The sequence below is a fragment of the Chelonia mydas genome, chromosome 2, assembly GCF_015237465.2.
Source record: "Chelonia mydas isolate rCheMyd1 chromosome 2, rCheMyd1.pri.v2, whole genome shotgun sequence".
Classification (NCBI taxonomy): domain Eukaryota; kingdom Metazoa; phylum Chordata; order Testudines; family Cheloniidae; genus Chelonia; species Chelonia mydas.
Window position 1 is genome coordinate 44655781 of NC_057850.1, and position 11929 is coordinate 44667709.

Consider the following 11929-nt stretch of genomic DNA (forward strand, 5'->3'; position numbering starts at 1 on the left):
CAACAACCCCTGTCATAACCATACAGCTAAAGGTAGCCTACAATTCCTCCTTACCTGTAAGGGATTAAGAAGCTCAAATAACCTGGTTGGCACCTGACCAAAAGGACCAATGGGGAAAGAAGATACTTTCAAATCTTGGGGGTGGGGAGAGGGCTTTGTTTTGGTGTGTTCTCTTGGGCAGCAGAGAAGCATCAGCTCAGGAAACTCCTTCTCCTATAAAACCACCCTAAAAGTCTCTCATATTACAAAAATTGTAAGTAAAAGCCAGGCAAGGCGTGTTAGATTATCTTTTGTTTTGCTTACGAATTTTTCCTTTGCTGGAGGAAGGTTTATTCCTGTTTTTTGTAACTTTGAAACTAAGCCTAGAGGAAGTTCTGTTGTGTTTTTGAATCTTTTGTTACCCTGTAAAGTTATTTTCCATCCTGACTTTATAGAGGTGATTTTTACTTTTTTAAATAAAATCCTTCTTTTAAAGAACCTGACTGATTTCTCTATTGTCCTAAGACCCAGGGGTTTGGGTCTGTGGTCACTTTGTAACCAATTGGTTAGGATATTATTCTCAAGACTCCCCAAGAAATGGGGTGTAAGGGCTTGGGGGGATATTTTGGGGGAATAGGAACTCCAAGTGGTCCTTTCCCTGATTCTTTGTTAAATCACTTGGTGGTGGCAGCGCAGTAGGATCATTTTGAACCAAAAGCACAGTAGGATTTTAAAAGGACAATTTTTTTTTCCTTTTGGCTGCTTGGAAAGCAGGGAGGGGTTTTTTTTTTAGGATTTTTTTATTTTTAAGCTGTGAGCAGCTGGAGTTTTTTTTCTCTGCCTGAGGACAGGGTAGTTAACCTCCTGCAGGGAAATTCACACATGTTTTTTTTTCTTTCTAGCTCCCGGGTAGGCTAGATTAAACACAGAAAGGCTAGGATGACTGACGGTGACGAGAAATTAGAATTAGCCAGATTCGAAGCTGATGAGAGACAAAAAGAACATGATAGACGGATGGAGGCAGAAAAAGCTGCCCATGAGAGAGCTATGGAGGCCCAGCAGCATGCTCAGGAGGAGAGGGAAAGAGAGAGGAAGCATGAACTGGAGTTAGAGACAAAACGCTTAGAGATGGAAAGGGCTAAGCAGAATATACCAGACAAACCTAGCAATCCTTCTCCAGGTACCACTTCCCATCCCAGAAAATTCCCCACCTACAAGGTAGGCGATGATACAGAGGCCTTCTTAGAAAATTTCGAAAGGGCCTGCCTTGGGTACAGCATCTCTACAGACCAGTACATGGTGGAGCTGAGGCTGCAGCTCAGTGGACCCTTAACAGAGGTGGCGGCTAAAATGCCTAAGGAACACATGAACAGTTATGAACTTTTTTAAAAACAGGCCAGAATCAGAATGGGGCTACCACCTGAGCATGCCCGTCAGCGGTTCAAAGCCCTAAAGTGGAAACCGGACGTGGCATTTTCCTGACACGCCTACCACATTGTGAAAAATTGGGATGCCTGGATATCAGGAGCAAGCGTTAAATCTCTGGAAGATCTGTCTTTCCTAATGCAAATGGAGCAGTTCTTAGAGGGTGTTCCTGAAGAAATAGAAAGGTACATCCTAGATGGGAAGCCCAAAACAGTAATCGGGACGGGGGAGATTGGAACCAAATGTGTTGAGGTGGCGGAAAAGAAAAAAACTAGCAGCAGTTGGAGCGGCTATCAGAAGGGGCAACCCGAGACCACACCCTATCACTGGGGGCAGCCCAAGGCCCCACCTACATCCCAAGGAAAAACCCAAACACCCTGTCACCCCACACCAGTCTCCAGCAACCCACCTCACCCCAGTGACCAGTCAGCTGGGCGATGTTTTAAATGTAATGAGCTGGGGCATGTGAAGGCCAGCTGCCCCAAGAAACCCAACAGACTGCAGTTCATTACACCAGAGTCACACCAAAGGTCCTCAGACTCAGATGCCTCCCAGGTACCCCCAGAGCAAAGGGAAACTGTGAGCGTGGGCGGGAAGAAGGTTATCGCGTGAAGGGACACTGGAGCATAGGTGTCAGCTATCCACCAATCCTTAGTGGACCCCAAATTCATCAACCCAGAGGCCCAAGTGACGATTCAACCCTTCATGTCAAAATCTTTAAACGTTCCTACAGCTGAATTGCCTGTCCAGTACAAGGGCTGGTCAGGAATGTGGACTTTTGCAGTCTATGATAATTATCCCATTCCCATGCTGCTGGGGGAAGACTTGGCCAACCATGTGAAGCTAGCCAAGAGGGTGGGAATGGTCACCCGCAGCCAGGCTAAGCGAGTTGTCACACCTAGCTCTGTTCCTGAGCCTTCAACAAGGGCCCAGTCTGTGTTATCAGAGACCAGACTGAGGTGGTGGAACCGGACCCCATGCCAACGTCTCCGACAGTAGTAGTGCAATTGGTTAGGATATTATTCTCAAGCCTCCCCAGGAAAGGGGGTGTAAGGGTTTGGGGGGATATTTTGGGGGAATAGGAACTCCAAGTGGTCCTTTTCCTGATTCTTTGTTAAATCACTTGGTGGTGGCAGCATACCGTCCCAGGGCAAAGAATTTGTGCCTTGGGGAAGTTTTAACCTAAGCTGGTAGAAATAAACTTAGGGGTTTTTTCATGCAGGTCCCCCCATCTGTACCCTAGAGTTCAGAGTGGGGAGGGAACCCTGACATGGTAGCAGAGGATGGTTTATAGGAAAAGGAGTTTTCTGACCTGATGCTTCTCTGCTTCCCAACAGAACACACCAATACGAAGCCTTCCCCCCACACCCCAAAGTTTGAAAGTATCTTCTTTCCCCATTGGTCCTTTTGGTCAGGTGCCAACCAGGTTATCTGAGCTTCTTAACCCCTTACAGGTAAGGAGGAATTCTAGGCTACCCTTAGCTGTATGGTTATGACACCCCACACAATGCACCTATCAAGATCCCTGTGTCCTACACATACCTATCACAACAACATGTGGTGTTCCTCTTCCAGTGTACTAAATGCTCCAATAACAAGTACGTGGGCGAAACCGGACAGTCACTATGCTCTCAAATGAACTCACGCCGGAAAATGATTAAAGGCAAAAACACCATACAATGTCTGGGCGAACACTTCTCACAAAGTGATAACTTTGTCTGACCTATCAGTCCTCATCCTTAAAGGAAACTTGCACAACACTTTCAAAAAATAAGCCTGGGAGCTTAAATTCATAACTTTGCTAGACACCTGAAAAACCATGATATTAATAAAGACACTGGATTTATGGCCTATTGCAACAATCCATAACTCAGCAGTCCCCCTTTTATGACTACAGAGCTGTTAATGGGCCACTTCACCCTGAATGGTCCCTTAGAATATATACTAACTACTTATACACCTCTACCCCAATATAACACAGCCCGATATAACGCGGGTTCGCATACAACGCATACAAAGCTCTGAGCAGCATGTTAAGGGTGCCGGGCCGGGGATGAGGGGTTGGAAAAGGGGCAGAGGATCTCAGGGGTGGTCAGGGGCTCCCCCCCGCAAAGGTCTGGGAGGCAGAAGCTGCGGGGGGCACTTTTGGGGGCCCCACAGTCCCAGAGTGGCACAGGGGATTAGCTGGGGGCCAGGAGCAGCCCACTCTGCTTCCCTCATCCCAGCCCCAGCAGTGTCGCTAGAGGGACGGGGCTTGGGGGAAGGGATCCCCCCTGCACTCACCGGCAGCGGTGGAAGCAGAGCAGCCCGGCCCCAGCCCACTCCACTCCACCTGCTCCCAGCCATGGCACTCCGTTTCCCGACGCAGGTGAGTGCAGGGGGCGTTCTTTCCCCAACCTCCCCACACTCACCGGCAGCAGGAAGCGGAGCGCCGCAGCTGGGAGGCGGCAGAGTGGAGTGAGCTGGGGCCACGTTGCTCCGCTTCCTGCCGCTGCCGGTGAGTGCCTGTCAGGGGGCGGGGGGTGTGGATAGGGGTCGGAGCAGTCAGGGGAGAGGGAGCAGGGGGTGGGGTCCTGGGGGTGATTAGGGATGGGGGGTCTCTGGAGGAGGCAGTCAGGGAACAAGGAAGGGGGGGCTGGGAGGGGGAAAGCAAGTTCGATATAATGCAGTCTCACCTATAACACGGTGAGATTTTTTGTCTCCTGAGGACCGTGTTACGTCAGGGTAGAGGTGTACTAAACTATTTGTTCCATCTTGTTGTTAGCTGTGACACTCTGCATACTTTTCACAGACCTGAAAAGGAGCTCTGTGTAGCACGAACACTTGTCTCTTTCTCCAACAGAAGCTGGTCCAATAAAAGATACTACCTTGCCTCCCTTGTCTCTCTCATATCCTGGGACAAACTTGGCTACAACAACACTGGATACAAATAAATATTTAACTCTTTTATATATATTCTTTCTGAAGAAAGGCACATAAGAATAATGAATCATTGCTCATTCATAACTTATGCTGGTACTGATGTAGTATACTGACTTTGGGGTGCAATTATTCCATCATAGAAAGACAGCATACTTATGGCAAGTACCTCTTTTTATGACTTAGTTTCTTTCTTGCTTTTTTTGCAAATGGTTGTTAATAATAGCTGTCATTCATTCATTCAGCTATAATGTAGATCTGTGTGAAAACTTTGGCTTTGCACAGATTTTTGAGAACATTTTCTTTACTTCTGAGCCGTGAAGTTATTTAATCTTGCCATGACGATAGGTGGTTTCATTCTGACTTGTTCAGCTCTGCCTTCATAGGTTATAAGCCAAGAAGGGACCACTGTGATCATCTACTCTAACCTCTTGCATAACACAGACCAGAGGACTTCACCGCATTAATTCATTTTAACTAGAGTATATATTTTAGAAAGATAGCCAATCTTGATTTAATAATTTCCAATATTGGAGAAATCCACCACAGTCCTTGGTAAATTGTTCCTATGGTTAATGTTTCTGTATCAGCCAACACAACAAGGTTGCAATCCTGATAAGGGCCTCTGAGCGCTAGTGCAATAAATATGATAATAAATAAATAAAATGTGTTTTTTTTGGTAGACGTCTGGTTAAGGAGTCAAATACCAGGCAGATTTTTAAAATAAAAGAAGCTGGAAACATTTATTAATAAACACATTTGTATTTTTAGTTATAAATGCCAAAATAATATCTCAAGCAGAAGCAGGAGGTAATCCCCCACATGTTGTACAATACTGCACAACCAGCTAGCTGCATTTTAGGAAATTTCTGCTTCCTTGTGAAATATCTACCATAGGCAACTACTGAAGGCATAACATCACTAGTTCTGTCCGAGATGGAAAAGCTTAGGTGCGTAGGTATTACAGAGAATGTTGTTAAAGAGAATTTAGTCAGATTGTTGCTAATGCTTACTGTTACCACTTCAGTGGCACAGGAATAGCGGGACCCAGAGGGCCATGGCCCTCCCACTCACTGGGGCAAACCCTGCCCCCTTCTCCTCCTCTCCCCCCCGAGACCCCACACCCCCGGCCAGGCCAGCAGCCGGTGGAGCCCAGCCCGGCCAAGCTGTGGGAGCTGCGCAGACTCTCCACCTGCCCATGGTGCAGCAGGGCTGAAAGCAGCCACCGGGCCATGTTCCCGCTCTCCAGGCTCCCTGCCTGGCTCACGGAAGATCGAGGTGGAGGGTCCACAACTCTGCACCAGCTCCCCACAGCTGCCCGCGTGGCTCTCACCAACCTAGCTCCAGTGGGGCTGGGAGCTGGGGTGGGGGTAGGGAATACCCTGCCTCAAAGCCGCAGCCCAGCTGTGGTAAGGGTCGCGTTGGCAGCTGTGGGGATCCGCAGAATGGACTCTCCATACCACAGGCAGGTGGAGGGTCTGTCGTTGCTCCCCACAGCTGCCCGCGCGGCTCTTATCATGGCCAGGCTGCAGCTCCAAGGCACTCCCAGGCCAGAGTCGGGTCAGGGAGAGCCACATGGGCAGCTGTGGGGAGCACGGGACACAGACAGTGGTTTGGCCCCACCCCCACCGTGGCCGGGAGGGGCTTCCTAGCCCCCCTCCGACTTCCAGCTTGGGCAGGGGCCCAGCCCCCGCACTTTTGGGAAACCTCTGACGCCCTTGCCACTGGTCACATAACTAATTTAATAAGGCATATAAAGAAAATTGCATACTGCATTAACATGTAACTTTTTCTTCCAAACATAACAATTTTCCATACAGAGCAATAAAAAGTTTATAAAACAGGTATGAAAAAAACTGCACTCTTTACCAAACAATCCTGTTCAGTCTGAATATATAAAATAGCTAAAGTATTATTATAGTTTAAGTCTAAAAACACTAATTACTTAATTGTCTGTTTTGATTTGACTTTGATTTACCAAATATTGTGGGCGATATTGTAGTAATCTTATTTCCAAACAAGTGAAGCTTTTGCAGTGAACTGAGATATTTCAGCTGTTCTGGAACTTCCTCAAAGATATTGTTTCCCAAATTTAGTTCCCTCAACTATAAAGAGATATTTATAAATGTTCTTTCACATTGTATCCTCCTTAGCAAAGAAAGACTGAAAAACATAAGCTGATCACATTTTAAACACAAGTGCCCAGGAAATTAAGACCTTTATTAAATTTCCCTTCTATTCTCCCTATATTACAGAAAATTAATGCATATATTCAAAGTACATATAATAAAACAAATTTCATGTAGCATAAGATTAGTTTTAGGAAAATTCCATTTAACTCTTCTAATTAGTTAACATAAAATAACTAATTAAACTGCCAGCAAAATATATAACAAACCAACAATACTAAGAAAAGGGGTGGATCCTGTAACACAAATATAAATGCAGAATAACTCTGTTGAAATCAATAGTTACTGGTGTAACTAAAAACAATTTTACGTTGGAATTTCAATAATTTCTGGAGGGATGAGGGTAAAGGAATGCTCAATCACATCTAGGAATTAGTGTAGTTTATTTAGTACACACATATTTGCACACTCAAAACTAATCTTAACACCCCAGAAAAATTCACACATCTTACACAGATTACACAAATAAATTAGGGCTGTCAAGCGATTAAAAAAATTAATCGTGATTAATCGCATTGTTAAACAATAATAGAATACCATTTATTTAAATATTTTGGATGTTTTCTACATTTTCAAATATATTTATTTCAATTAGAATACAGCATACAAAGTGTACAGTGCTCATATTTCTTTTTTATTACAACCTAATATAAGTACTGTAGTGCAATCTCTTTATAATGAAAGTTGAATTTACATATGTAGAATTATGTACAAAAAAATGCATTAAAAAATAAAACAATGTAAAACTTTAGAACCTACAAATTCACTCAGTCCTACTTCAGCCAATCCCTCAGACAAACAAGTTTGGTTACAATTTGCAGGAGATAATACTGCCCACGGCTTGTTTACAATGTCACCTGAAAGTGAGAACAGGTTTTCGCATGGCACTGTTGTAGCTGGCATCGCAAGATATTTACGTGCCAGATGCGCTAAATATTCACATGTCCCTTCGTGCTTCAACCATCATTCCAGAAGACATGCATCCATGCTGATGACTGGTTCTGCTTGATAATGATCCAAAGCGGAGTGGACCGATGCATGTTCATTTTCATCAGGAGTCAGATGCCACCATCAGAAGGCTGATTTTCTTTTTCAGTGGTTCGGGTTCTGTAGTTTCCGCATTGGAGTGTTTCTCTTTTAAGACTTCTGAAAGCATGCTCCACACCTCATCCCTCTCAGATTTTGGAAGACTCTTAAACCTTGGGTCGAGTGCCATAGCTATCTTTAGAAATCTTACATTGGTACCTTCTTTGCGTTTTGTGAAATCTGCAGTGAAAGAGTTCTTAAAATGAACAACGTGTGCTGGGTGATCATTCGAGACTGCTATAACATGAAATATATGGCAGAATATGGATAAAACAGAGCAGGGGACATATAATTCTCCCCAAAAAGTTCAGTCACAAATTTTTTTTTTAACAAGCATCATCAGCATAGAAGCATGTCCTCTGGAATGGTTGCCAAAGCACGAAGGGACATATGAATGTTTAGCATATCTGACACGTAAATACCTTGCAATGCCGACTACAAAAGTGCCATGCAAATACCTTTTCTCACTTTCAGGTGACATTGTAAATAAGAAGCAGTCAGCAGTATCTCCCATAAATCTAAACAAACTTGTCTGTCTTAGCAATTGGCTGAACAAGAAGTAGGATTGAGTGGACTTGTAGGCTCTAAAGTTTTACATTGTTTTGTTTTTGAGTGCAGTTATGTAATAAAATCTACATTTGTAAACTGCACTTTCACGATAGAGATTGCACTACAGTACTTGTATGAGGTGAGCAGTATTGCTTTTGTTCATTTTTACAGTGCAAATATTTGTAATCAAAATAATAATATAAAATGAGCACTGTACACTTTGTATTCTGTGTTGTAATAAAAAAATCAATATATTTGAAAATGTAGAAAAACATCAAAAATATTTAATACATTTCAATTGGTATTCTATTAACAGTGCGATTGTGATTAATTTTTTTAATCACAGTTAATTTTTTTGAGTTAATCACGTGAGTTAACTGTGATTAACTGACAGCCCTAAAATAAATCTAAAATCCAGAGGCTGACATAGATAAACCCTAGGATGCAACAATGAAGAGACTTTTCCAGAATCACACACATTGAATAGCAAAGGCTCTGCCTCAGGACATCTCCAGATCACATTGGGGGATGATCAGCACTTCCTGTGTCCCCTCAGCATAGAGTAAAAATCCTTTTTAAAATAATGGAAAAATATATGCATTTGTTTTCTTGCCACAGTTACAGGTTTTGAGTATTTTTAAAGTAAAGTAGTTTGAATTTTACCAGAATGTTAAAAAAATATTGGTTTAAAGAAATGTATATTAATCCCACACTGAACCATGATAAAGCCAAATTTCAGCCTGTATTCAAACTTCCACTATCAAGTTTCAGAGTGGTAGCCATGTTAGTCTGTATGAGCAAAAAGAACGAGGAGTACTTGTGGCACTTTAGAGACTAACAAATTTATTTTAGCATTAGCTTTCGTGGGCTAAAACCCACTTCATCAGTCAGTGGGTTTTAGCCCACGAAAGCTTATGCTCAAATAAATTTGTTAGTCTCTAAAATGCCACAAGTACTCCTCGTTCTTTTTACTATCAAGTTTATGATCCATTAAAAACACAATCTTAGAATGGAAAAGCTGGCACACCCTAACTACATATACGGTAATGAACAGTATGAGACTATTTCCCACTACCACCTTCCACTTGATTCAATAGGTGGTTAATTTAGTCCTTATTTAATCTGATCAAACCTCAAGAACCAAATCATTTGTATTACAAATACAGCTCCCACGTTTCAGAGTAGCAGCCGTGTTAGTCTGTATCCGCAAAAAGATACAGGTCATCTCCTCATGTCATCTCAATTAATTTTGGATAGTTTAGACAGGTATTACTGGGCAATTCAGTCACTAATGATAGATATTTGCCATTAACCAGGGTGCTCAAAATTCTGAATGAAATATCAGGGAAAAAGAGACCAAGGAGGACCTAAAACAACATATGACCAACTAAAAACTAGGGTTTTGAGACAATGCGTTTTTCTAACTGTATGCACCTTACTGTTATATTGTCAGGACTGACCACGTATTTCAGCTAAAGTTAGGAAAAAAGTTTATTAAAATGAGATGCAAATGGCAGTAAGACTGACCCCCAGAGGTCCTGCACTTTCTTATAAGTTACATATGGAGGGGGGCCTTGATGTCAGCAAGCAGCTACAGTCAAAGGATCTCTGCACCACCTGACGTCTGAGATAAGCTCTTCTTTCCACATCTGGAGTTGCCACAACTCCCATCCCTGCTTTTGACATTTTTAGTGATCAAAAAAAGGGGCATGGATTATAAAACCGGACGGGGCCCCACATCATCAACTAGTATGGCCCTCAAAACTAAGCTTTCTATGAGCAGAGAATCAAACCCAGGTCTCCCACATGGCAAAAATTCTACCCGTGAGCCACCAATGTAAGGAGCAGCCAAGGGACCACAGCGTCAGCAATGCGATGGGGAGACGCGGCACCGAAGAAGGGGCAGGTGTGGGGCGGAGAGGGGAGAAAGGGCAGCCGCACAGGCACTACGGGGCAGGCCAGTAGCGAGGGGAGCTGCTGAGAGGCCGCGCCTGGGGCTCGTGGGGGTGACTGCAGCCCTCCGGGATGGCAGCGGGGCAGTCTCTGTGTGGGTGAGGAGCGACGCCGAGCGAGCTGTGCGGAGCCTCCGCACCCGAGACACTGGGCTAGGGCGGCAGGAGGCTCAGCGCGCCCTTGCCGGGAGCGCTCCGTAAATCCAGCGAGCTGGCCGCGACTCCGACGAGCGCTGTCCGCTGGGGCCCAGGGCGGGCAGGTGGCAGCCGCCTGCGGGGCCTCACCCGGCTCAGGCCGCCCAGCTCCGCGGGCAGACAGCGCAGCTCGTTGTCGCGCAGGCTCAGGGCGCGCAGCCCCGGGAAGCTCGCCAGGCCCCGGGGTACGCGCTGCAGCCGGAGCCCGCGGAGCGACACCGAGCGGGTCCCAGGACCGCCCCGCCGCGCCCGCAGCAGCAGCCGCTCCACCATTGCCCCAACTTTACGCGGCAGCGACCGCGGCTTGACCGTTACCTAGCGCGCTGCCGCGCATGCTCCGGGACAGCGAGCCGCTGCCCTCTGGCGGGCGCGCAAGCCGCGTGCCGGGCCCCGCTCTCCAGGCTGAAGGCGAGGGACACGCAGGGGCCAAACTGCGCGTGCGCGGGTGGATCGCGCGCTGGCGGCAGCGGAGGGAGAGGGGCGAAGTCACGGGCTGGGAGCAGGAGCCGGGGCTAAGAACAGGGTTGAGACACAGCCCGGCAGTGGCGGCCAGTGACCCCAAACAGGGTGAGACCGAGGCTGCAGTGGCTGCACAAATTGCGGGCGGGTGGGGGGGGGGCAGAGTCGTGAGTCCTCCCGCCTGGCAGGGCAGCATCTCTCAGCACCCGCTTCCCCGGGCTGTGTTCTTGAAGGCATCGTGCACGACCCGACCCGCATCCCCAGTACAAGGCAGCGCGTCCCTGGCTGATGAGATATACTGAGCTGCCACAAGAGACTTGAGTCCCTGAAATATTTCTACCTCCCTTCCCCCCACTCCAAAAATTATAATTCTCAGACACCTTTTTAGTGTTAAAAACAAACCCTTCTCCATTTATTTGTCTGCATGAAGCATCGCAGCAGTTCATAAACTTGCAAACGGACTGCTGTTCTGAGTGCCTGAATGGGACACCTTTTCTTGTAATCCAAATTTCATGCCTTTAAATTATTCACTTTTTTAAATGTTATTTTCAAGAGTCTTAGCACTCCATCATTAACCTCCATTACCAGGGTACAGATGGCTTTCATTGAGCTAGTTACATTTTAATAACAATCATTGCAAATAATAGTTGCGAGTAGCTTCAGCAATCACATCTCAATGTTTCTAATCCAACACTTCCTGTTTATAGGGCTGTTAGTTTTTAATTCTAAATTTTTTGTTCCTTTCTCGTGTATAAATTTATTTTTTGGAATTACAGGACTTCAAGACTAACTGATTTCCTGGATTCAGAGTAACAGCCGTGTTAGTCTGTATTCGCAAAAAGAAAAGGAGGACTTGTGGCACCTTAGAGACTAACCAATTTATTTAAGCATGAGCTTTCGTGAGCTACAGCTCACTTCATCGGATGCATACTGTGGAAATTGCAGAAGACATTATATACACAGACACCATGAAACAATACCTCCTCCCACCCCACTCTCCTGCTGGTAATAGCTTATCTAAAGTGATCATCAAGTTGGGCCATTTCCAGCACAAATCCAGGTTTTCTCACCCTCCGCCCCCCCACAGACAAACTCACTCTCTTGCTGGTAATAGCCCATCCAAAGTGACTACTGTCTTCACAATGTGTATGATAATCAAGGTGGGCCATTTCCTGC

At 45.5% G+C, this 11929-nt stretch overlaps 1 protein-coding gene across 3 annotated transcripts in view; it reads right to left on the reverse strand.

Moving 5' to 3' along the window:
- Positions 1-10599, reverse strand: part of LRRC69 (leucine rich repeat containing 69) — a 54240-nt gene extending 43641 nt beyond the window's left edge. For all 3 annotated transcript variants that reach the window (XM_043539362.1, XM_043539363.1, XM_007052949.4), the window contains exons 1-2: positions 10385-10599; positions 6302-6428 (exon numbers count right to left, since the gene is read on the reverse strand). In XM_043539362.1, coding sequence (XP_043395297.1) covers positions 6302-6428; positions 10385-10567 — 310 coding nt within the window. In that variant the 5' untranslated portion in view covers positions 10568-10599. The remainder of the gene's footprint in view (positions 1-6301; positions 6429-10384) is intronic.
- Positions 10600-11929: the final 1330 nt, after the last annotated feature.